We start from the raw sequence: 24,969 nt of genomic DNA, 5'->3' as shown, positions 1-24,969 counted from the left end.
AAATTGTTTTTATAAAAAAAAAATCAATGGATGAAATATCGCTCCTTTGGAAGTTCTAGCGCCCGGTGATCAATGAGCAGGAGAACTGTGAGTCTCCAGAACACTCCTATCAGCACATTGGGGTGCTGCAACGATATGTGAGTACCCTGTGCTCTTCTTTGTTGATATCATTGATTGATTAATTGATGTACACATAAGGGGCCCTCTTTTTTCCGTACACTTACAGAAGCTTATTGCTGTTTACTAATTGATATGTGACACTTCTAGTAGAATAGATTGGATTCGAATGGGGAAAGCCAAAAGAAACACACAGAGCGTCAAAAGGTTCATTGAATTATTTAATTAAAATGACTTTTGCTCAGCTAGTGCTGTGCGTTATGTAGTATATATTTCTACAGAAGATTTTATTTTGTCATCTGGTACATAAGACAATGAGAAGACTCTCAGACAGTGGTTTATTTATCTTCTCTTTGTATCTCTTGGTCGAATTCTCCTTCTCAGAAATTTTGATATTCTGAATATTTATATCCAAAGTCTCTGGATGTCCTGAGGAGCTCTCTGTTTCTCCAGCAAGGGAAGTAGGGAGTAATACATTCATAGGGTCTCTGTCCAGTCCGATGATTATTAGGATATGTATCGGATGTTGCGTTATTTTCAATTATCCATTTTTCATATATCCTGCAAAATAAATATATGCAAGAAATGTAACTTACCATAAATTCTGCAAGCTTAATATTTATTCTACTGCTGCATAGAGTACTTACCCCAACGGGCCAATTTATCAAGCTCCGGAGCTTGATGCCCCTTTTTTCTGGCAAACCTTCAGGCTCGCCAGGAAACCGAAGTTATGAAGAAGTAGTCTACAGACCGCTGCTCCATAACTTGTCCGCCTGCTCTGAGGCCGCGGATTGAAATCAACCCGATTGAATACGATCGGGTTGATTGACACCTCTGCTAGCAGAAGATTGGCCGTGATTTTGCAGGGGGCGGTATTGCACAAGAAGTTCACAAGAACTGCTGGTGCAATGATAAATGCCGACAGCGTATGCTGTCTGCATTTATTGATGTGCGGCGGACATGATACGCTATATTGGATCATATCTGCTCGCACATTAATAAATATACCCCCAAGTCTCTCATTAAGGGCCAGATAACAAGTAGATCACCATTTAGCATTTTCGCTTGTACACTAAGAGGCCTATTTAACAATGGTCTGCCAAACCTGATCCAACAGTGTGGATCAAGTCCGACAGACGTCGCTGAATGCGGAGAGCAATACGCTCTCCGTATTCAGCATTGCACTAGCAGCTCTTGTGAGCTGCTGGTGCAACGCCGCCCCCTGCAGACTCACGGACAATCAGCCGCCAGCAAGGGGTGTCAATCAACCCGATCGTACTCAATCCGGTTGAATTGCTGCAATGTCTGTCCGCCTCCTCAGACTTGCCAGAAACACGGGCGTCAAGCTCCATACCGAGCTTGATACATATGCCCCTATCTCTGCTAGAAGTAAGCTGTTTGCGCGCATCGGGAAGTGCTCATATTACAAGTTGAAAGTAAACAGTTTTTTTTTTATTAGATAGTGTTATTATAAGTGTTACTATACTGTGTAATGTATATTTATTAGATAGTGTTATTATAAGTGTAACTGTACTGTGTAATGTATATTTATTAGATAATGTTATTATAAGTGTAACTGTACTGTGTAATGTATATTTATTAGATAGTGTTATTATAAGTGTAACAATACTGTGTAATGTATATTTATTAGATAGTGTTATTATAAGTGTAACTGTACTGTGTAAGGTATATTTATTAGATAGTGTTATTATAAGTGTAACTGTACCGTGTAACGTATATTTATTAGATAGTGTTATTATAAGTGTAACTGTACTGTGTAAGGTATATTTATTAGATAGTGTTATTATAAGTGTAACTGTACTATGTGTAAGGTATATTTATTAGATAGTGTTATTATAAGTGTAACTGTAATGTGTAATGTATATTTATTAGATAGTATTATTATAATTGTAACTGTACTGTGTAAGGTATATTTATTAGATAGTGTTATTATAAGTGTAACCGTACTGTGTAAGGTATATTTATTAGATAGTGTTATTATAAGTGTAACTGTACTGTGTAAGGTATATTTATTAGATAGTGTTATTATAAGTGTAACTGTAATGTGTAATGTATATTTATTAGATAGTATTATTATAAGTGTAACTGTACTGTGTAAGGTATATTTATTAGATAGTGTTATTATAAGTGTAACCGTACTGTGTAAGGTATATTTATTAGATAGTGTTATTATAAGTGTAACTGTACTGTGTAATGTATATTTATTAGACAGTGTTATTATAAGTGTAACTGTACTGTGTAATGTATATTTATTAGATAGTGTTATTATAAGTGTAACTGTACTGTGTAAGGTATATTTATTAGATAGTGTTATTATAAGTGTAACTGTACTGTGTAAGGTATATTTATTAGATAGTGTTATTATAAGTGTAACTGTACTGTGTAAGGTATATTTATTAGATAGTGTTATTATAAGTGTAACTGTACTGTGTAATGTATATTTATTAGATAGTGTTATTATAAGTGTAACAGTACTGTGTAAGGTATATTTATTAGTGTTATTATAAGTGTAACTGTACTGTGTAATGTATATTTATTAGACAGTGTTATTATAAGTGTAACTGTACTGTGTAAAGTATATTTATTAGATAGTGTTATTATAAGTGTAACTGTACTGTGTAAGGTATATTTATTAGATAGTGTTATTATAAGTGTAACTGTACTGTGTAAGGTATATTTATTAGATAGTGTTATTATAAGTAACTGTACTGTATAATGTATATTTATTAGATAGTGTTATTATAAGTGTAACTGTACTGTGTAAGGTATATTTATTAGATAGTGTTATTATAAGTGTAACTGTACAGTGTAAGGTATATTTATTAGATAGTGTTATTATAAGTGTAACTGTACTGTGTAATGTATATTTATTAGATAGTGTTATTATAAGTGTAACAGTACTGTGTATAAGGTATATTTATTAGTGTTATTATACGTGTAACTGTACTGTGTAAGGTATATTTATTAGATAGTGTTATTATAAGTGTAACTGTACAGTGTAAGGTATATTTATTAGATAGTGTTATTATAAGTGTAACTGTACTGTGTAAGGTATATTTATTGGATACTGTTATTATAAGTGTAACTGTACTGCGTAAGGTATATTTATTAGATAGTGTTATTATAAGTGTAACTGTAATGTGTAATGTATATTTATTAGATAGTATTATTATAAGTGTAACTGTACTGTGTAAGGTATATTTATTAGATAGTGTTATTATAAGTGTAACCGTACTGTGTAAGGTATATTTATTAGATAGTGTTATTATAAGTGTAACTGTACTGTGTAAGGTATATTTATTAGATAGTGTTATTATAAGTGTAACTGTAATGTGTAATGTATATTTATTAGATAGTATTATTATAAGTGTAACTGTACTGTGTAAGGTATATTTATTAGATAGCGTTATTATAAGTGTAACCGTACTGTGTAAGGTATATTTATTAGACAGTGTTATTATAAGTGTAACTGTACTGTGTAATGTATATTTATTAGATAGTGTTATTATAAGTGTAACTGTACTGTGTAAGGTATATTTATTAGATAGTGTTATTATAAGTGTAACTGTACTGTGTAAGGTATATTTATTAGATAGTGTTATTATAAGTGTAACTGTACTGTGTAAGGTATATTTATTAGACAGTGTTATTATAAGTGTAACTGTACTGTGTAAAGTATATTTATTAGATAGTGTTATTATAAGTGTAACTGTACTGTGTAAGGTATATTTATTAGATAGTGTTATTATAAGTGTAACTGTACTGTGTAAGGTATATGTATTAGATAGTGTTATTAAAAGTAACTGTACTGTATAATGTATATTTATTAGATAGTGTTATTATAAGTGTAACTGTACTGTGTAAGGTATATTTATTAGATAGTGTTATTATAAGTGTAACTGTACTGTGTAAGGTATATTTATTAGATAGTGTTATTATAAGTGTAACTGTACTGTGTAAGGTATATGTATTAGATAGTGTTATTAAAAGTAACTGTACTGTATAATGTATATTTATTAGATAGTGTTATTATAAGTGTAACTGTACTGTGTAAGGTATATTTATTAGATAGTGTTATTATAAGTGTAACTGTACTATGTGTAAGGTATATTTATTAGATAGTGTTATTATAAGTGTAACTGTAATGTGTAATGTATATTTATTAGATAGTATTATTATAAGTGTAACTGTACTGTGTAAGGTATATTTATTAGATAGTGTTATTATAAGTGTAACCGTACTGTGTAAGGTATATTTATTAGATAGTGTTATTATAAGTGTAACTGTACTGTGTAAGGTATATTTATTAGATAGTGTTATTATAAGTGTAACTGTAATGTGTAATGTATATTTATTAGATAGTATTATTATAAGTGTAACTGTACTGTGTAAGGTATATTTATTAGATAGTGTTATTATAAGTGTAACCGTACTGTGTAAGGTATATTTATTAGATAGTGTTATTATAAGTGTAACTGTACTGTGTAATGTATATTTATTAGACAGTGTTATTATAAGTGTAACTGTACTGTGTAATGTATATTTATTAGATAGTGTTAATATAAGTGTAACTGTACTGTGTAAGGTATATTTATTAGATAGTGTTATTATAAGTGTAACTGTACTGTGTAAGGTATATTTATTAGATAGTGTTATTATAAGTGTAACTGTACTGTGTAAGGTATATTTATTAGATAGTGTTATTATAAGTGTAACTGTACTGTGTAATGTATATTTATTAGACAGTGTTATTATAAGTGTAACTGTACTGTGTAAAGTATATTTATTAGATAGTGTTATTATAAGTGTAACTGTACTGTGTAAGGTATATTTATTAGATAGTGTTATTATAAGTGTAACTGTACTGTGTAAGGTATATTTATTAGATAGTGTTATTATAAGTAACTGTACTGTATAATGTATATTTATTAGATAGTGTTATTATAAGTGTAACTGTACTGTGTAAGGTATATTTATTAGATAGTGTTATTATAAGTGTAACCGTACTGTGTAAGGTATATTTATTAGATAGTGTTATTATAAGTGTAACTGTACTGTGTAATGTATATTTATTAGACAGTGTTATTATAAGTGTAACTGTACTGTGTAATGTATATTTATTAGATAGTGTTATTATAAGTGTAACTGTACTGTGTAAGGTATATTTATTAGATAGTGTTATTATAAGTGTAACTGTACTGTGTAAGGTATATTTATTAGATAGTGTTATTATAAGTGTAACTGTATTGTGTAAGGTATATTTATTAGATAGTGTTATTATAAGTGTAACTGTACTATGTAAGGTATATTTATTAGATAGTGTTATTATAAGTGTAACTGTACTGTGTAATGTATATGTATTAGTTACAGTTATTATAAGTGTAACTGTACTGTGTAATGTATATTTATTAGTGTTATTATAAGTGTAACTGTACTGTGTAATGTATATTTATTAGATAGTATTATTATAAATGTAACTGTACTGTGTAAGGTATATTTATTAGATAGTGTTATTATAAGTGTAACCGTACTGTGTAAGGTATATTTATTAGATAGTGTTATTATAAGTGTAACTGTACTGTGTAAGGTATATTTATTAGATAGTGTTATTATAAGTGTAACTGTACTGTGTAAGGTATATTTATCAGATAGTGTTATTATAAGTGTAACTGTACTGTGTAATGTATATTTATTAGATAGCGTTATTATAAGTGTAACTGTACTGTGTAATGTATATTTATTAGACAGTGTTATTATAAGTGTACCTGTACTGTGTAAGGTATATTTATTAGATAGTGTTATTATAAGTGTAACTGTACTGTGTAATGTATATTTATTAGATAGTGTTATTATAAGTGTAACTGTACTGTGTAAGGTATATTTATTAGATAGTGTTATTATAAGTGTAACTGTATTGTGTAAGGTATATTTATTAGATAGTGTTATTATAAGTGTAACTGTACTATGTAAGGTATATTTATTAGATAGTGTTATTATAAGTGTAACTGTACTGTGTAATGTATATGTATTAGTTACAGTTATTATAAGTGTAACTGTACTGTGTAATGTATATTTATTAGTGTTATTATAAGTGTAACTGTACTGTGTAATGTATATTTATTAGATAGTATTATTATAAATGTAACTGTACTGTGTAAGGTATATTTATTAGATAGTGTTATTATAAGTGTAACCGTACTGTGTAAGGTATATTTATTAGATAGTGTTATTATAAGTGTAACTGTACTATGTAAGGTATATTTATTAGATAGTGTTATTATAAGTGTAACTGTACTGTGTAAGGTATATTTATCAGATAGTGTTATTATAAGTGTAACTGTACTGTGTAATGTATATTTATTAGATAGCGTTATTATAAGTGTAACTGTACTGTGTAATGTATATTTATTAGACAGTGTTATTATAAGTGTACCTGTACTGTGTAAGGTATATTTATTAGATAGTGTTATTATAAGTGTAACTGTACTGTGTAATGTATATCTATTAGATAGTGTTATTATAAGTGTAACTGTACTGTGTAATGTATATTTATTAGATAGTGTTATTATAAGTGTAACTGTACTGTGTAATGTATATTTATTAGAGAGTGTTATTATAAGTGTAACTGTACTGTGTAATGTATATTTATTAGTGTTATTATAAGTGTAACTGTACTGTGTAAGGTATATTTATTAGATAGTGTTATTATAAGTGTAACTGTACTGTGTAAGACATATTTATTAGATAGTGTTATTATAAGTGTAACTGTACTGTGTAAGGTATATTTATTAGATAGTGTTATTATAAGTGTAACTGTACTGTGTAATGTATATTTATTAGTGTTATTATAAGTGTAACAGTACTGTGTAAGGTATATTTATTAGATAGTGTTATTATAAGTGTTACTGTACTGTGTAATGTATATTTATTAGTGTTATTATAAGTGTAACAGTACTGTGTAAGGTATATTTATTAGATAGTGTTATTATAAGTGTAACTGTACTGTGTAATGTATATTTATTAGATAGTGTTATTATAAGTGTAACTGTACTGTGTAAGGTATATTTATTAGATAGTGTTATTATAAATGTAACTGTACTGTGTAAGGTATATTTATTAGATAGTGTTATTATAAGTGTTACTGTACTGTGTAATGTATATTTATTAGTGTTATTATAAGTGTAACAGTACTGTGTAAGGTATATTTATTAGATAGTGTTATTATAAGTGTAACTGTACTGTGTAATGTATATTTATTAGTGTTATTATAAGTGTAACAGTACTGTGTAAGGTATATTTATTAGTGTTATTATAAGTGTAACTGTACTGTGTAATGTATATTTATTAGACAGTGTTATTATAAGTGTAACTGTACTGTGTAAAGTATATTTATTAGATAGTGTTATTATAAGTGTTACTGTACTGTGTAAGGTATATTTATTAGTGTTATTATAAGTGTAACTGTACTGTGTAAGGTATATTTATTAGATAGTGTTATTATAAGTGTAACTGTACTGTGTAAGGTATATTTATTAGATAGTGTTATTATAAGTGTAACTGTACTGTGTAATGTATATTTATTAGATAGTGTTATTATAAGTGTAACTGTACTGTGTAATGTATATTTATTAGTTACTGTTATTATAAGTGTAACTGTACTGTGTAATGTATATTTATTAGATAGTGTTATTATAAGTGTAACTGTACTGTGTAATATATATTTATTAGATAATGTTATTATAAGTGTAACTGTACTGTGTAATGTATATTTATTAGATAGTGTTATTATAAGTGTAACTATAATGTGTAATGTATATTTATTAGATAGTGTTATTATAAGTGTAACTGTACTGTGTAATGTATATTTATTAGATAGTGTTATTATAAGTGTAACTGTACTGTGTAAGGTATATTTATTAGATAGTGTTATTATAAGTGTAACTGTACTGTGTAAGGTATATTTATTAGATAGTGTTATTATAAGTGTAACTGTACTGTGTAAGGTATATTTATTAGATGGTGTTATTATAAGTGTAACTGTACTGTGTAAGGTATATTTATTAGATGGTGTTATTTTAAGTGTAACTGTACCGTGTAAGGTATATTTATTAGATAGTGTTATTATAAGTGTAACTGTACCGTGTAAGGTATATTTATTAGATAGTGTTATTATAAGTGTAACTGTACTGTGTAAGGTATAACTGTACTGTGTAAGGTATATTTATTAGATAGTGTTATTATAAGTGTAACTGTACTGTGTAATGTATATTTATTAGATGGTGTAATTATAAGTGTAACTGTACTGTGTAAGGTATATTTATTAGATAGTGTTATTATAAGTGTTACTGTATTGTGTAATGTATATTAATTAGATAGTGTTATTATAAGTATAACTTTACTGTGTAAGGTATATTTATTAGATAGTGTTATTATAAGTGTAACTGTACTGTGTAAGGAATTTTTATTAGATAGTGTTATTATAAGTGTAACTGTACTGTGTAAGGTATATTTATTAGATAGTGTTATTATAAGTGTAACTGTACTGTGTAAGGTATATTTATTAGATAGTGTTATTATAAGTGTAACTGTACCGTGTAATGTATTGTTATTAGATAGTGTTATTATAAGTGTAACTGTACTGTGTAAGGTATATTTATTAGATAGTGTTATTGTAAGTGTAACTATACTGTGTGATGTATATTTATTAGATAGTGTTATTATAAGTGTAACGGTGCTGTGTAAGATATATTTATTAGATAGTGTTATTAAAAGTGTAACTGTACTGTGTAAGGTATGTTTATTAGATAGTGTTACTATAAGTGTAACTGTACTGTGTTATGTATATTTATTAGATAGTGTTATTATAAGTGTAACGGTGCTGTGTAAGATATAATTATTAGATAGTGTTATTATAAGTATAACTGTACTGTGTATAGTATACTTATTAGATAGTGTTATTGTAAGTGTAACTGTACTGTGTAAGGTATATTTATTAGATAGTGTTATTAAAAGTGTAACTGTACTGTGTAATGTATATTTATTAGATAGTGTTATTATAAGTGTAACTGTACTGTGTAAGGTATATTTATTAGATAGTGTTATTATAAGTGTAACTGTACTGTGTAATGTATATTTATTAGACAGTGTTATTATAAGTGTAACTGTGCTGTGTAAGGTATATTTATTAGATAGTGTTATTATAAGTGTAACTGTATTGTGTAAGGTATATTTTTTAGATGGTGTTATTATAAGTGTAACTGTACTGTATAAGGTATATTTATTAGATAGTGTTATTATAAGTGTAACTGTACTGTGTAAGGTATGTTTATTAGATAGTGTGACTATAAGTGTAACTGTACTGTGTGATGTATATTTTTTTGATGGTGTTATTATAAGTGTAACTGTACTGTATAAGGTATATTTATTAGATAGTTTTATTATAAGTGTAACTGTACTGTGTAAGGTATATTTATTAGATAGTGTTATTATAAGTGTAACTGTACTGTGTAAGGTATATTTATTAGATAGTGTTATTATAGGTGTAACAGTACTGTGCAAGGTATATCTATTAGATAGTGTTATTATAAGTGTAACTGTACTGTGTAAGGTATATTTATTAGTGTTATTATAAGTGTAACTGTACTGTGTAAGGTATGTTTATTAGATAGTGTTACTATAAGTGTAACTGTACTGTGTGATGTATATTTATTAGATAGTGTTAGTATACGTGTAACGGTCCTGAGTAAGATATATTTATTAGATAGTGTTATTATAAGTATAACTGTACTGTGTATGGTATATTTATTAGATAGTGTTATTATAAGTGTAACTGTACTTTGTAAGGTATATTTATTATATAGTGTTATTATAAGTGTAACTGTACTGTGTACGGTATATTTATTAAATAGTGTTATTATAAGTGTAACTGTACTGTGTAATGTATATTTATTAGATAGTGTTATTATAAGTGTAACTGTACTGTGTAATGTATATTTATTAGTTACTGTTATTATAAGTGTAACTATACTGTGTAAGGTATATTTATTAGATAGTGTTATTATAAGGGTAACTATACAGTGTAAGGTATATTTATTAGATAGTGTTATTATAGGTGTAACAGTACTGTGTAAGGTATATTTATTAGATAGTGTTATTATAAGTGTAACTGTATAGTGTAATGTATTGTTATTAGATAGTGTTATTATAAGTGTAACTGTACTGTGTAATGTATATTTATTAGATAGTGTTATTATAAGTGTAACTGTACTGTGTAATGTATATTTATTAGATATTGTTATTATAAGTGTAACTGAACTGTGTAAGGTATAATTATTAGATAGTGTTATTATAAGTGTAACTGTACTGTGTAATGTATATTTATTAGATAGTGTTATTATAAGTGTAACTGTACTTTGTATGGTATATTTATTAGATAGTGTTATTATAAGTGTAACTGTACTTTGTAAGGTATATTTATTAGATAGTGTTATTATAAGTGTAACTGTACTGTTTAAGGTATATTTATTAGATAGTGTTATTATAAGTGTAACTGTACTGTGTAAGCTATATTTATTAGATAGTGTTATTATAAGTGTAACTATTCTGTGTATTGTATGTTTATTAGATAATGTTATTATAAGTGTAAATGTACTGTGTAAGGTATATTTATTAGATAGTGTTATTATAAGTGTAACTGTACTGTGTAATGTATATTTATTAGACAGTGTTATTATAAGTGTAACTGTACTCTGTAAGGTATTTTTATTAGATAGTGTTATTATAAGTGTAACTATACTGTATAAGGTATATTTATTAGATAGTGTTATTATAAGTGTAACTGTACTGTGTAATGTATATTTATTAGATAGTGTTATTATAAGTTTAGCTGTACTGTTTAATGTATATTTATTAGATAGTGTTATTATAAGTGTAACTATACTGTGTAAGGTATATTTATTAGATAGTGTTATTATAAGTGTAACTGTACTGTGTAAGGTATATTTAGTAGATAGTGTTATTATAAGTGTAACTGTACTGTGTAAGGTATATTTATTAGATAGTGTTATTATAAGTGTAGCTGTACTGTGTAATGTATATCTATTAGATAGTGTTATTATAAGTGTAACTGTACTGTGTAAGGTATATTTATTAGATAGTGTTATTATAAGTAACTGTACTGTGTAATGTATATTTATTAGACAGTGTTATTATAAGTGTAACTGTAATATGTAAGGTATATTTATTTGATAGTGTTATTATAAGTGTAACTGTACTGTGTAAGGTATATTTATTAGATAGTGTTATTATAACTGTAACTGTACTGTGTAATGTATATTTATTAGATAGTGTTATTATAAGTATAGCTGTACTGTGTAATGTATATCTATTAGATAGTGTTATTATAAGTGTAACTGTACTGTGTAAGGTATATTTATTAGATAGTGTTATTATAAGTGTAACTGTTCTGTGTAAGGTATATTTATTAGATAGTGTTATTATAAGTGTAACTGTACTGTTTAAGTTATATTTATTAGATAGTGTTATTATAAGTGTAACTGTACTGTGTAAGGTATATTTATTAGATAGTGTTATTATAAGTGTAACTGTACTGTGTAAGGTATATTTATTAAATGGTGTTATTATAAGTGTAACTGTACTGTGTAAGGTATATTTATTAGATAGTGTTATTATAAGTATAACTGTACTGTGTAATGTATATTTATTAGATATTGTTATTATAAGTGTAACTGAACTGTGTAAGGTATAATTATTAGATAGTGTTATTATAAGTGTAACTGTACTGTGTAATGTATATTTATTAGATAGTGTTATTATAAGTGTAACTGTACTGTGTATGGTATATTTATTAGATAGTGTTATTATAAGTGTAACTGTACTGTGTAAGGTATATTTATTAGATAGTGTTATTATAAGTGTAACTGTACTTTGTAACGTATATTTATTAGATAGTGTTATTATAAGTGTAACTGTACTGTGTAAGGTATATTTATTAGATAGTGTTATTATAAGTGTAACTGTACTGTGTAAGCTATATTTATTAGATAGTGTTATTATAAGTGTAACTATACTGTGTAATGTATATTTATTAGATAATGTTATTAGAAGTGTAAATGTACTGTGTAAGGTATATTTATTAGATAGTGTTATTATAAGTGTAACTGTACTGTGTAATGTATATTTATTAGACAGTGTTATTATAAGTGTAACTGTACTCTGTAAGGTATTTTTATTAGATAGTGTTATAAGTGTAACTATACTGTATAAGGTATATTTATTAGATAGTGTTATTATAAGTGTAACTGTACTGTGTAATGCATATTTATTAGATAGTGTTATTATAAGTGTAGCTGTACTGTTTAATGTATATTTATTAGATAGTGTTATTATAAGTGTAACTATACTGTGTAAGGTATATTTATTAGATAGTGTTATTATAAGTGTAGCTGTACTGTGTAAGGTATATTTATTAGATAGTGTTATTATAAGTAACTGTACTGTGCAATGTATATTTATTAGACAGTGTTATTATAAGTGTAACTGTAATATGTAAGGTATATTTATTTGATAGTGTTATTATAAGTGTAACTGTACTGTGTAAGGTATATTTATTAGATAGTGTTATTATAAGTAACTGTACTGTCTAATGTATATTTATTTTATAGTGTTATTATAAGTGTAACTGTACTGTGTAAGGTATATTTATTAGATAGTGTTATTATAACTGTAACTGTACTGTGTAATGTATATTTATTAGAGAGTGTTATTATAAGTGTAGCTGTACTGTGTAAGGTATATTTATTAGATAGTGTTATTATAAGTGTAATTGTACTGTGTAATGTATATTTATTAGATAGTGGTATTATAAGTGTAATTGTACTGTGTAAGGTATATTTATTAGATTATGTTATTATAAGTGTAACTGTACTGTGTAAGGTATATTTATTAGATAATGTTATTATAAGTGTAACTGTACTGTGTAAGGTATATTTATTAGACAGTGTTATTATAAGTGTAACTGTACTGTGTAATGTATATTTATTAGATAGTGTTATTATAAGTGTAGGTGTACTGTGTAATGTATATCTATTAGATAGTGTTATTATAAGTGTAACTGTACTCTGTAAGGTATATTTATTACACAGTGTTATTATAAGTGTAACTGTACTGTGTAAGGTATATTTATTAGATAGTGTTATTATAAGTGTAACTGTACTATGTAAGGTATATTTATTAGATAGTGTTATTATAAGTGTAATTGTACTGTGTAATGTATATTTATTAGATAGTGTTATTATAAGTGTAACTGTACTGTGTAAGGTATATTTATTAGATAGTGTTATTATAAGTGTAACTGTACTGTGTAATGTATATTTATTAGATAGTGTTATTATAAGTGTAACTGTACTGTGTAAGGTATATTTATTAGATAGTGTTATTATAAGTGTAACTGTACTGTGTAAGGTATATTTATTAGATAGTGTTATTATAAGTGTAACTGTACTGTGTAAAGTATATTTATTAGATAGTGTTATTATAAGTGTAACTGAACTGTGTAAGGTATATTTATTAAATGGTGTTATTATAAGTGTAACTGTACTGTGTAAGGTATATTTATTAGATAGTGTTATTATAAGTGTAACTGTACTGTGTAATGTATATTTATTAGATATTGTTATTATAAGTGTAACTGAACTGTGTAAGGTATAATTATTAGATAGTGTTATTATAAGTGTAACTGTACTGTGTAATGTATATTTATTAGATAGTGTTATTATAAGTGTAACTGTACTGTGTATGGTATATTTATTAGATAGTGTTATTATAAGTGTAACTGTACTGTGTAAGGTATATTTATTAGATAGTGTTATTATAAGTGTAACTGTACTTTGTAAGGTATATTTATTAGATAGTGTTATTATAAGTGTAACTGTACTGTGTAAGCTATATTTATTAGATAGTGTTATTATAAGTGTAACTATACTGTGTAATGTATATTTATTAGATAATGTTATTATAAGTGTAACTGTACTGTGTAATGTATATTTATTAGATAGTGTTATTATAAGTGTAACTGTACTGTGTAAGGTATATTTATTAGATAGTGTTATTATAAGTGTAACTGTAATGTGTAATGTATATTTATTAGATAGTGTTAATATAAGTGTAACTGTACTGTGTAATGTATATTTATTAGATAGTGTTATTATAAGTGTAACTGTACTGTGTAATGTATATTTATTAGATAGTGTTATTATAAGTGTTACTGTACTGTGTAATGTATATTTATTAGATAGTGTTATTATAAGTGTAACTGTACTTTGTAAGGTATATTTATTAGATAGTGTTATTATAAGTGTAACTGTACTGTGTAAGGTATATTTATTAGATAGTGTTATTATAAGTGTAACTGTACTGTGTAAGCTATATTTATTAGATAGTGTCATATATATGCAGTAGTAATAACACCATATATATGCAGTAGTAATAACACCATATATCTGCGGTAGTAATAACACCATATATATGCAGTAGTAGTAACACCATATATATGCAGTAGTAATAACACCATATATATGCAGTAGTAATAACACCATATATGTGCGGTAGTAATAACACCATATATATGCAGTAGTAATAACACCATATATGTGCGGTAGTAATAACACCATATATGTGCAGTAGTAATAACACCATATATGTGCAGTAGTAATAACACCATATATGTGCAGTAGTAATAACACCATATATATGCAGTAGTAATAACACCATATATATGCAGTAGTAATAACACCATATATATGCAGTAGTAATAACACCATATATGTGCGGTAGTAATAACACCATATATATGCAGTAGTAATAACACCATATATGTGCGGTAGTAATAACACCATATATGTGCGGTAGTAATAACACCATATATGTGCAGTAGTAATAACACCATATATGTGCAGTAGTAATAACACCATATATGTGCAGTAGTAATAACACCATATATATGCAGTAGTAATAACACAATATGGCCTAGATTTAGAGTTCGGCGGTAAAAGGGCTGTTAACGCTCCGCGGGTTTTTTTTCTGGCCGCACCATAAATTTAACTCTGGTATCGAGAGTTCAAACAAATGCTGCGTTAGGCTCCAAAAAAGGAGCGTAGAGCATTTTTACCGCAACTGCAACTCTCGATACCAGAGCTGCTTACGGACGCGGCCGGCATCAAAAACGTGCTCGTGCACGATTCTCCCATAGGAAACAATGGGGCTGTTTGAGCTGAAAAAAAACCTAACACCTGCAAAAAAGCAGCGTTCAGCTCCTAACGCAGCCCCATTGTTTCCTATGGGGAAACACTTCCTACGTCTGCACCTAACACTCTAACATGTACCCCGAGTCTAAACACCCCTAACCTTACACTTATTAACCCCTAATCTGCCGCCCACGCTATCGCTGACCCCCTGCATTACACTTTTAACCCCTAATCTGCCGCTCCGTAAAACGCCGCCACCTACGTTATCCCTATGTACCCCTAATCTGCTGCCCTAACATCGCCGACCCCTATGTTATATTTATTAACCCCTAATCTGCCCCCCACAACGTCGCCGACACCTACCTACACTTATTAACCCCTAATCTGCCGAGCGGACCTGAGCGCTACTATAATAAAGTTATTAACCCCTAATCCGCCTCACTAACCCTATCATAAATAGTATTAACCCCTAATCTGCCCTCCCTAACATCGCCGACACCTACCTTCAATTATTAACCCCTAAACTTCCGATCGGAGCTCACCGCTATTCTAATAAATGGATTAACCCCTAAAGCTAAGTCTAACCCTAACACTAACACCCCCCTAAGTTAAATATAATTTTTATCTAACGAAATAAATTAACTCTTATTAAATAACTTATTCCTATTTAAAGCTAAATACTTACCTGTAAAATAAATCCTAATATAGCTACAATATAAATTATAATTATATTATAGCTATTTTAGGATTAATATTTATTTTACAGGCAACTTTGTAATTATTTTAACCAGGTACAATAGCTATTAAATAGTTAAGAACTATTTAATAGTTACCTAGTTAAAATAATAACAAATTTACCTGTAAAATAAATCCTAACCTAAGTTATAATTAAACCTAACACTACCCTATCAATAAAATAATTAAATAAACTACCTACAATTACCTACAATTAACCTAACACTACACTATCAATAAATTAATTAAACACAATTGCTACAAATAAATACAATTAAATAAACTAGCTAAAGTACAAAAAATAAAAAAGAACTAAGTTACAGAAAATAAAAAAATATTTACAAACATAAGAAAAATATTACAACAATTTTAAACTAATTACACCTACTCTAAGCCCTCTAATAAAATAACAAAGCCCCCCAAAATAAAAAATTCCCTACCCTATTCTAAATTAAAAAAGTTACAAGCTCTTTTACCTTACCAGCCCTGAACAGGGCCCTTTGCGGGGCATGCCCCAAGAATTTCAGCTCTTTTGCCTGTAAAAGAATAAATACAATACCCCCCCCCCCCAACATTACAACCCACCACCCACATACCCCTAATCTAACCCAAACCCCCCTTAAATAAACCTAACACTAAGCCCCTGAAGATCTTCCTACCTTGTCTTCACCATCCAGGTATCACCGATCCGTCCTGGCTCCAAGATCTTCATCCAACCCAAGCGGGGGTTGGCGATCCATAATCCGGTGCTCCAAAGTCTTCCTCCTATCCGGCAAGAAGAGGACATCCGGACCGGCAAACATCTTCTCCAAGCGGCATCTTCGATCTTCTTCCATCCGGTGCGGAGCGGGTCCATCTTGAAGCAGGCGACGCGGATCCATCCTCTTCTTCCGATGTCTCGGATTGAACTTCCAATCGGATTGAACTTGATTCTGATTGGCTGATTCCATCAGCCAATCAGAAAATTCCTACCTTAATTCCGATTGGCTGATAGAATCCTATCAGCCAATCGGAATTCGAGGGACGCCATCTTGGATGACGTCCCTTAAAGGAACCTTCATTAGTCGGGAGACATCGGAAGAAGAGGATGGATCCGCGTCGCCTGCTTCAAGATGGACCCGCTCCGCACCGGATGGAAGAAGATCGAAGATGCCGCTTGGAGAAGATGTTTGCCGGTCCGGATGTCCTCTTCTTGCCGGATAGGAGGAAGACTTTGGAGCACCGGATTATGGATCGCCAACCCCCGCTTGGGTTGGATGAAGATCTTGGAGCCAGGACGGATCGGTGATACCTGGATGGTGAAGACAAGGTAGGAAGATCTTCAGGGGCTTAGTGTTAGGTTTATTTAAGGGGGGTTTGGGTTAGATTAGGGGTATGTGGGTGGTGGGTTGTAATGTTGGGGGGGGGGGGGTATTGTATTTATTCTTTTACAGGCAAAAGAGCTGAAATTCTTGGGGCATGCCCCGCAAAGGGCCCTGTTCAGGGCTGGTAAGGTAAAAGAGCTTGTAACCTTTTTAATTTAGAATAGGGTAGGGAATTTTTTATTTTGGGGGGCTTTGTTATTTTATTAGGGGGCTTAGAGTAGGTGTAATTAGTTTAAAATTGTTGTAATATTTTTCTTATGTTTGTAAATATTTTTTTATTTTCTGTAACTTAGTTCTTTTTTATTTTTTGTACTTTAGCTAGTTTATTTAATTGTATTTATTTGTAGCAATTGTGTTTAATTAATTTATTGATAGTGTAGTGTTAGGTTAATTGTAGGTAATTGTAGGTAGTTTATTTAATTATTTTATTGATAGGGTAGTGTTAGGTTTAATTATAACTTAGGTTAGGATTTATTTTACAGGTAAATTTGTTATTATTTTAACTAGGTAACTATTAAATAGTTCTTAACTATTTAATAGCTATTGTACCTGGTTAAAATAATTACAAAGTTGCCTGTAAAATAAATATTAATCCTAAAATAGCTATAATATAATTATAATTTATATTGTAGCTATATTAGGATTTATTTTACAGGTAAGTATTTAGCTTTAAATAGGAATAAGTTATTTAATAAGAGTTAATTTATTTCGTTAGATAAAAATTATATTTAACTTAGGGGGGTGTTAGTGTTAGGGTTAGACTTAGCTTTAGGGGTTAATCCATTTATTAGAATAGCGGTGAGCTCCGATCGGAAGTTTAGGGGTTAATAATTGAAGGTAGGTGTCGGCGATGTTAGGGAGGGCAGATTAGGGGTTAATACTATTTATGATAGGGTTAGTGAGGCGGATTAGGGGTTAATAACTTTATTATAGTAGCGCTCAGGTCCGCTCGGCAGATTAGGGGTTAATAAGTGTAGGCAGGTGTCGGCGACGTTGAGGGGGGCAGATTAGGGGTTAATAAATATAATATAGGGGTCGGCGGTGTTAGGGGCAGCAGATTAGGGGTACATAGGGATAACGTAGGTGGCGGCGATTTGCGGTCGGAAGATTAGGGGTTAATTATTTTAAGTAGCTGGCGGCGACGTTGTGGGGGGCAGGTTAGGGGTGAATAAATATAATACAGGGGTCGGCGGGGTTAGGGGCAGCAGATTAGGGGTACTTAAATATAACGTAGGTGGCGGTCGGCAGATTAGGGGTTAAAAAATTTTTAATCGAGTGGCGGCGGTGTGGGGGGACCTCGGTTTAGGGGTACATAGGTAGTTTATGGGTGTTAGTGTACTTTATGAACCGGCGTTAGCCAGAAAGCTCTTAACTCCTGCTATTTTCAGGCGGCTGGAATCTTGTCGTTAGAGCTCTAACGCTCACTGCAGAAACGACTCTAAATACCGGCGTTAGAAAGATCCCATTGAAAAGATAGGCTACGCAAATGGCGTAGGGGGATCTGCTGTATGGAAAAGTCGCGGCTGAAAAGTGAGCGTTAGACCCTTTAATCACTGACTCCAAATACCAGCGGGCGCCCAAAACCAGCGTTAGGAGCCTCTAACGCTGGTTTTGACGGCTACCGCCGAACTCTAAATCTAGGCCTATATGTGCAGTAGTAATAACACCATATATATGCAGTAGTAATAACACCATATATGTGCAGCAGTAATAACACCATATATGTGCGGTAGTAATAACAACATATATATGCAGTAGTAATAACACCATATATATGCAGTAGTAATAACACCATATATGTGCAGTAGTAATAACACCATATATATGCAGTAGTAATAACACCATATATGTGCGGTAGTAATAACACCATATATATGCAGTAGTAATAACACCATATATGTGCGGTAGTAATAACACCATATATATGCAGTAGTAATAACACCATATATGTGCGGTAGTAATAACACCATATATATGCAGTAGTAATAACACAATATATGCAGTAGTAATAACACCATATATATGCAGTAGTAATAACACCATGGGCGCGATCCGATATACATCGTAGTTTGCGGCGCAAGTGAGGGAACCCGCGTCGCCCGCAGTTTCAGCACGCAACTAGAACTATCCTATATACGGCGCCGTCAGAGGCTAACGTGCCGTAAGTCTCACAAACCACCGATGTCCAGAAAGTACAAATTTCTGGCGTCGCCAGTGACTTGCGCCACGTTAGAAACTGCCGGCGCCTACAAAACCTGACTAAAGTCTAAATCACCCGCACTGTCTAACACGCCTCCCTAACATAGCCCGACACGTCTAACCCTCTATCCGCTATCCCCCCTCACTATCCTAACAATAAAATATGTATTAACCCCTAAACCGCTGCTACCTAATAAAGTTATTAACCCCTAAACCGCAGCCAGCTATATTAAATCTATAACCCCCTAAAGTGAGCCCCTAACACCGCCGCCATCTACCTTACCTACCCCCTAAAGTGAGCCCCTACCCCGCCGCTATCTATTTTAAAATTATTAACCCCTAATCTAATCCCCCTACCCTGCCGCCATCTATATTAAATTATTTAACCCCTAAAATACTAAACTATCCCTACCACTAAACCTAAGTCTAACCCTACAAATAGCCCTGAAAAGGGCTTTTTGCGTGGCATTGCCCCAAAGTAACAGCTCTTTTGCCAGCCCTTAAAAGGGCTTTTTGCGGGGCTTTGTCACAAAGTAAACTGCTCTTTTGCCTACAATCTACATCCCCCTACACCGCGGCCACTTATAATAAATGTATTAACCCCTAATCTAATCCCCCTACACCGCCACCAGCTATATTAACTATATTAACCCTAATTATATTAGGGTTAATATAGTTAATATCGTTATTATATTATATATATATATTAAGTATAATAACCCTATCTAACTCTAACATCCTAACTAAACTCTTATTAAAATAAATCTAATATTAATATTATTAATTAAAATATTCCTATTTAAATCTAAATACTTACCTATAAAATAAACCCTAAGATAGCTACAATATAATTAACAATTACACTGTAGCTATGTTAGGGTTTAAATTTATTTTACAGGTAAATTGTTAATTATTTTAACTAGGTATAATAGCTATAAAATATTATGGTTCAGCCAATCGGATTGAACTTGAATCTGATTGGCTGATTCAATCAGCCAATCAGATTTTTCTAGCTTAATTCCGATTGGCTGATAGAATCCTATCAGCCAATCGGAATTCGATGGACGCCATCTTGGATGACGTCATTTAAAGGAACCTCATTCGTCGGGAAGTCGTCGTCGGGTAGGGAATTTTTTTATTTTGGGGGGCTTTATTATTTTATTAGGGGGCTTAGAATAGGTGTAATTAGCTTAAAAATCTTGTAATCTTTTTTTTATTTTTTGTAATTTAGTGGGTTTTTTTTTTGTAGTTTAGTTTATTTAATTGTATTTTTAGATAGATATTTGTAGTTTATTTCATTTATTGATAGTGTAGGTGTATTTGTAACTTAGGTTAGGATTTATTTTACAGGTAATTGGGTAATTATTTTAACTAGGTAGCTATTAAATAGGTAATAACTATTTAATAGCTATTATACCTAGTTAAAATAATTAACAATTTACCTGTAAAATAAATATAAACCCTAACATAGCTACAATGTAATTATTAATTACATTGTTGCTATCTTAGAGTTTATTTTATAGGTAAGTATTTAGATTTAAATAGGAATATTTTAGTTTTTAATATGAATTAGATTTATTTAATAAGAATTTAGTTAGGGGTGTTAGGGTTAGATAGAGTTAATATAGTTTATATAAATACTATAGTAACTATATTAACTATATTAACCCTAATATAATTAGGGTTAATATAGTTAATATATATAATGTAATAACTATGGCCTAGATTTGGAGCTTGGCGTTAGCCGTGAAAACCAGCGTTAGAGGATCCTAACGCTGGTTTTAGGCTACCTCCGGTATTTGGAGTCACTCAAAAAAGGGTCTAACGCTCACTTTTCAGCCGCAACTTTTCCATACCGCAGATCCCCTTACGTAAATTGCGTATCCTATCTTTTCAATGGGATTTTTCTAACTCCGGTATTTAGAGTCGTGTCTGAAGTGAGCGTTAGACATCTAACGACAAAACTCCAGCCACAGGAAAAAAGACAGTAGTTAAGAGCTTTCTGGGCTAACGCCGGTTTATAAAGCTCTTAACTACTGTACTCTAAAGTACACTAACACCCATAAACTACCTATGTACCCCTAAACCGAGGTCCCCCCACATCGCCGCCACTCGATTAAATTTTTTTAACCCCTAATCTGCCGACTGCCACCTACGTTATCCTTATGTACCCCTAATCTGCTGCCCCTAACACCACCGACCCCTGTATTATATTTATTAACCCCTAACCTGCCCCCCCACAACGTCGCCGCCAGCTACCTACACCTATTAACCCCTAATCTGCCGACCGCAAAGCGCCGCCACCTACGTTATACTTATGTACCCCTAATCTGCTGCCCCTAACACCGCCGACCCCTGTATTATATTTATTAACCCCTAATCTGCCCCCCACAACGTCGCCTCCACCTGCCTACACCTATTAACCCCTAATCTGCCGACCGGACCGCACCGCTATTATTATAAAGTTATTAACCCCTAATCCGCCTCACTAACCCTATAATAAATAGTATTAACCCCTAATCTGCCCTCCCTAACATCGCCGACACCTAACTTCAAACATTAACCCCTAATCTGCCGACTGGAGCTCACCGCTATTCTAATAAATGTATTAACCCCTAAAGCTAAGTCTAACCCTAACACTAACACCCCCCTAAGTTAAATATAATTTAAATCTAACGAAATTAATTAACTCTTATTAAATAAATTATTCCTATTTAAAGCTAAATACTTACCTGTAAAATAAATCCTGATATAGCTACAATATAAATTATAATTATATTATAGCTATTTTAGGATTCATATTTATTTTACAGGTAACTTTGTATTTATTTTAACCAGGTACAATAGCTATTAAATAGTTAAGAACTATTTAATAGCTAAAATTGTTAAAATAATTACAAAATTACCTGTAAAATAAATCCTAACCTAAGTTACAATTAAACCTAACACTACACTATCAATAAATTAATTAAATAAACTACCTACAATTACCTAAAATTAACCTAACACTACACTATCAATAAATTAATTAAATACATTTCCTACAAATAAATACAATTAAATAAACTAGCTAAAGTACAAAAAATAAAAAAGAACTAAGTTACAAAAAATAAAAAATATTTACAAACATAAGAAAAATATTACAACAATTTTAAACTAATTACACCTACTCTAAGCCCCCTAATAAAATAACAAAGCCCCCCAAAATAAAAAAATGCCCTACCCTATTCTAAATTACTAAAGTTCAAAGCTCTTTTACCTTACCAGCCCTGAACAGGGCCCTTTGCGGGGCATGCCCCAAGAAGTTCAGCTCTTTTGCCTGTAAAAAAAAACATACAATACCCAAGCCCCCCAACATTACAACCCACCACCCACATAGCCCTAATCTAACCCAAACCCCCCTTAAATAAACCTAACACTAAGCCCCTGAAGATCTTCCTACCTTGTCTTCACCTCACCAGGTTCACCAATCTGTCCAGAAGAGCTCCTCCGATGTCCTGATCCAAGCCCAAGCGGGGGGCTGAAGAGGTCCATGATCCGGCTGAAGTCTTCATCCAAGCGGGGCAGAAGAGGTCTTCCATCCGATTGAAGTCTTCATCCAAGCGGCATCCATCCGGAGCGGAGCGGCAGCATCCTGAAGACCTCCGACGCGGAACATCCATCCTGGCCGACGACTGAACGACGAATGACGGTTCCTTTAAATGACGTCATCCAAGATGGCGTCCCTCGAATTCCGATTGGCTGATAGGATTCTATCAGCCAATCGGAATTAATTTAGGAATATTCTGATTGGCTGATGGAGTCAGCCAATCAGAATCAAGTTCAATCCGATTGGCTGATCCGATCAGCCAATCAGATTGAGCTTGCATTCTATTGGCTGATCGGAACAGCCAATAGAATGCGAGCTCAATCTGATTGGCTGATTGGAATTAAACTACACCATATATATGCAGTAGTAATAACACCATATATATACAGTAGTAATAACACCATATATATGCAGTAGTAATAACACCATATATATGCAGTAGTAATAACACCATATATGTGCAGTAGTAATAACACCATATATATGCAGTAGTAATAACACCATATATATGCAGTAGTAATAACACCATATATATGCAGTAGTAATAACACCATATATGTGCAGTAGTAATAGCACCATATATGTGCGGTAGTAATAACACCATATATATACAGTAGTAATAACACCATATATGTGCAGTAGTAATAACACCATATATATGCAGTAGTAATAACACCATATATATGCAGTAGTAATAACATCATATATGTGCAGTAGTAATAACACCATATATGTGCAGTAGTAATAACACCATATATGTGCAGTAGTAATAACACCATATATATGCAGTAGTAATAACACCATATATATGCAGTAGTAATAACACCATATATGTGCAGTAGTAATAACACCATATATATACAGTAGTAATAACACCATATATATACAGTAGTAATAACACCATATATATGCAGTAGTAATAACAACATATATATACAGTAGTAATAACACCATATATGTGCAGTAGAAATAACACCATATATATGCAGTAGTAATAACACCATATATATGCAGTAGTAATAACACCATATATGTGCAGTAGTAATAACACCATATATGTGCGGTAGTAATAACACCATATATGTGCAGCAGTAATAACACCATATATATGCAGTAGTAATAACACCATATATGTGCAGTAGTAATAACACCATATATGTGCGGTAGTATCACATTTCCTACAGTCAATTATGGAAGCTGTAAATCACTCTAGATATAACTTACTTGTCAATAAAGCAGTGGTGAAGAATAAAGATGGGATCATTGCCGGAAATTGGCACCTGAGACATTGTTCCTCCCATATACACATGAACAAGGTTATGCATTCCCCTTGCAAAAGTTACCCCGTCAGAGGCCTTCAGAAAGCCTGAAAGTAAAACAAGAGCATATCTAGTACATATGGAGCTGATAATATGAAATAAACTACTGTGTATCCAGCATATATTCTAAACATAACTCCTCCTATTGTCATTCAGTTTAATTCCCTGTATTATTATTATTATTATTATTAGTTAGTTATTTGTAGAGCTCCAACAGATTCTGCAGCGCTATAAACATAGGTGGAATACAACAACACTTTTGTAGGAATCTTAACGGGTAGAGGGCCCTGCCAAGAGTTGCACTGTTGTAGTAAGCTCTTAAGAAGGTGATCTACAAACAGCTGGACTCTTAGGCTTACATG

The 24,969-nt window shown here is 30.9% G+C and overlaps 1 protein-coding gene across 1 annotated transcript in view; it reads right to left on the bottom strand.

Annotated features, from left to right (window-relative positions):
• Nucleotides 1-456: 456 nt before the first annotated feature.
• LOC128659179 (tyrosinase-like) overlaps nucleotides 457-24,969 on the bottom strand; it is a 91,726-nt gene continuing 67,213 nt past the window's right edge. The window contains exons 3-4 of the mRNA XM_053712863.1: nucleotides 24,513-24,654; nucleotides 457-678 (exon numbers count right to left, since the gene is read on the bottom strand). Coding sequence (XP_053568838.1) covers nucleotides 498-678; nucleotides 24,513-24,654 — 323 coding nt within the window. The 3' untranslated portion in view covers nucleotides 457-497. The remainder of the gene's footprint in view (nucleotides 679-24,512; nucleotides 24,655-24,969) is intronic.

Source organism: Bombina bombina, chromosome 5, assembly GCF_027579735.1.
Source record: "Bombina bombina isolate aBomBom1 chromosome 5, aBomBom1.pri, whole genome shotgun sequence".
NCBI classification, from domain to species: Eukaryota; Metazoa; Chordata; class Amphibia; order Anura; family Bombinatoridae; genus Bombina; species Bombina bombina.
Note: the sequence above shows the minus strand (reverse complement) of the source record. Positions and strands in the feature narration are given on the sequence as shown.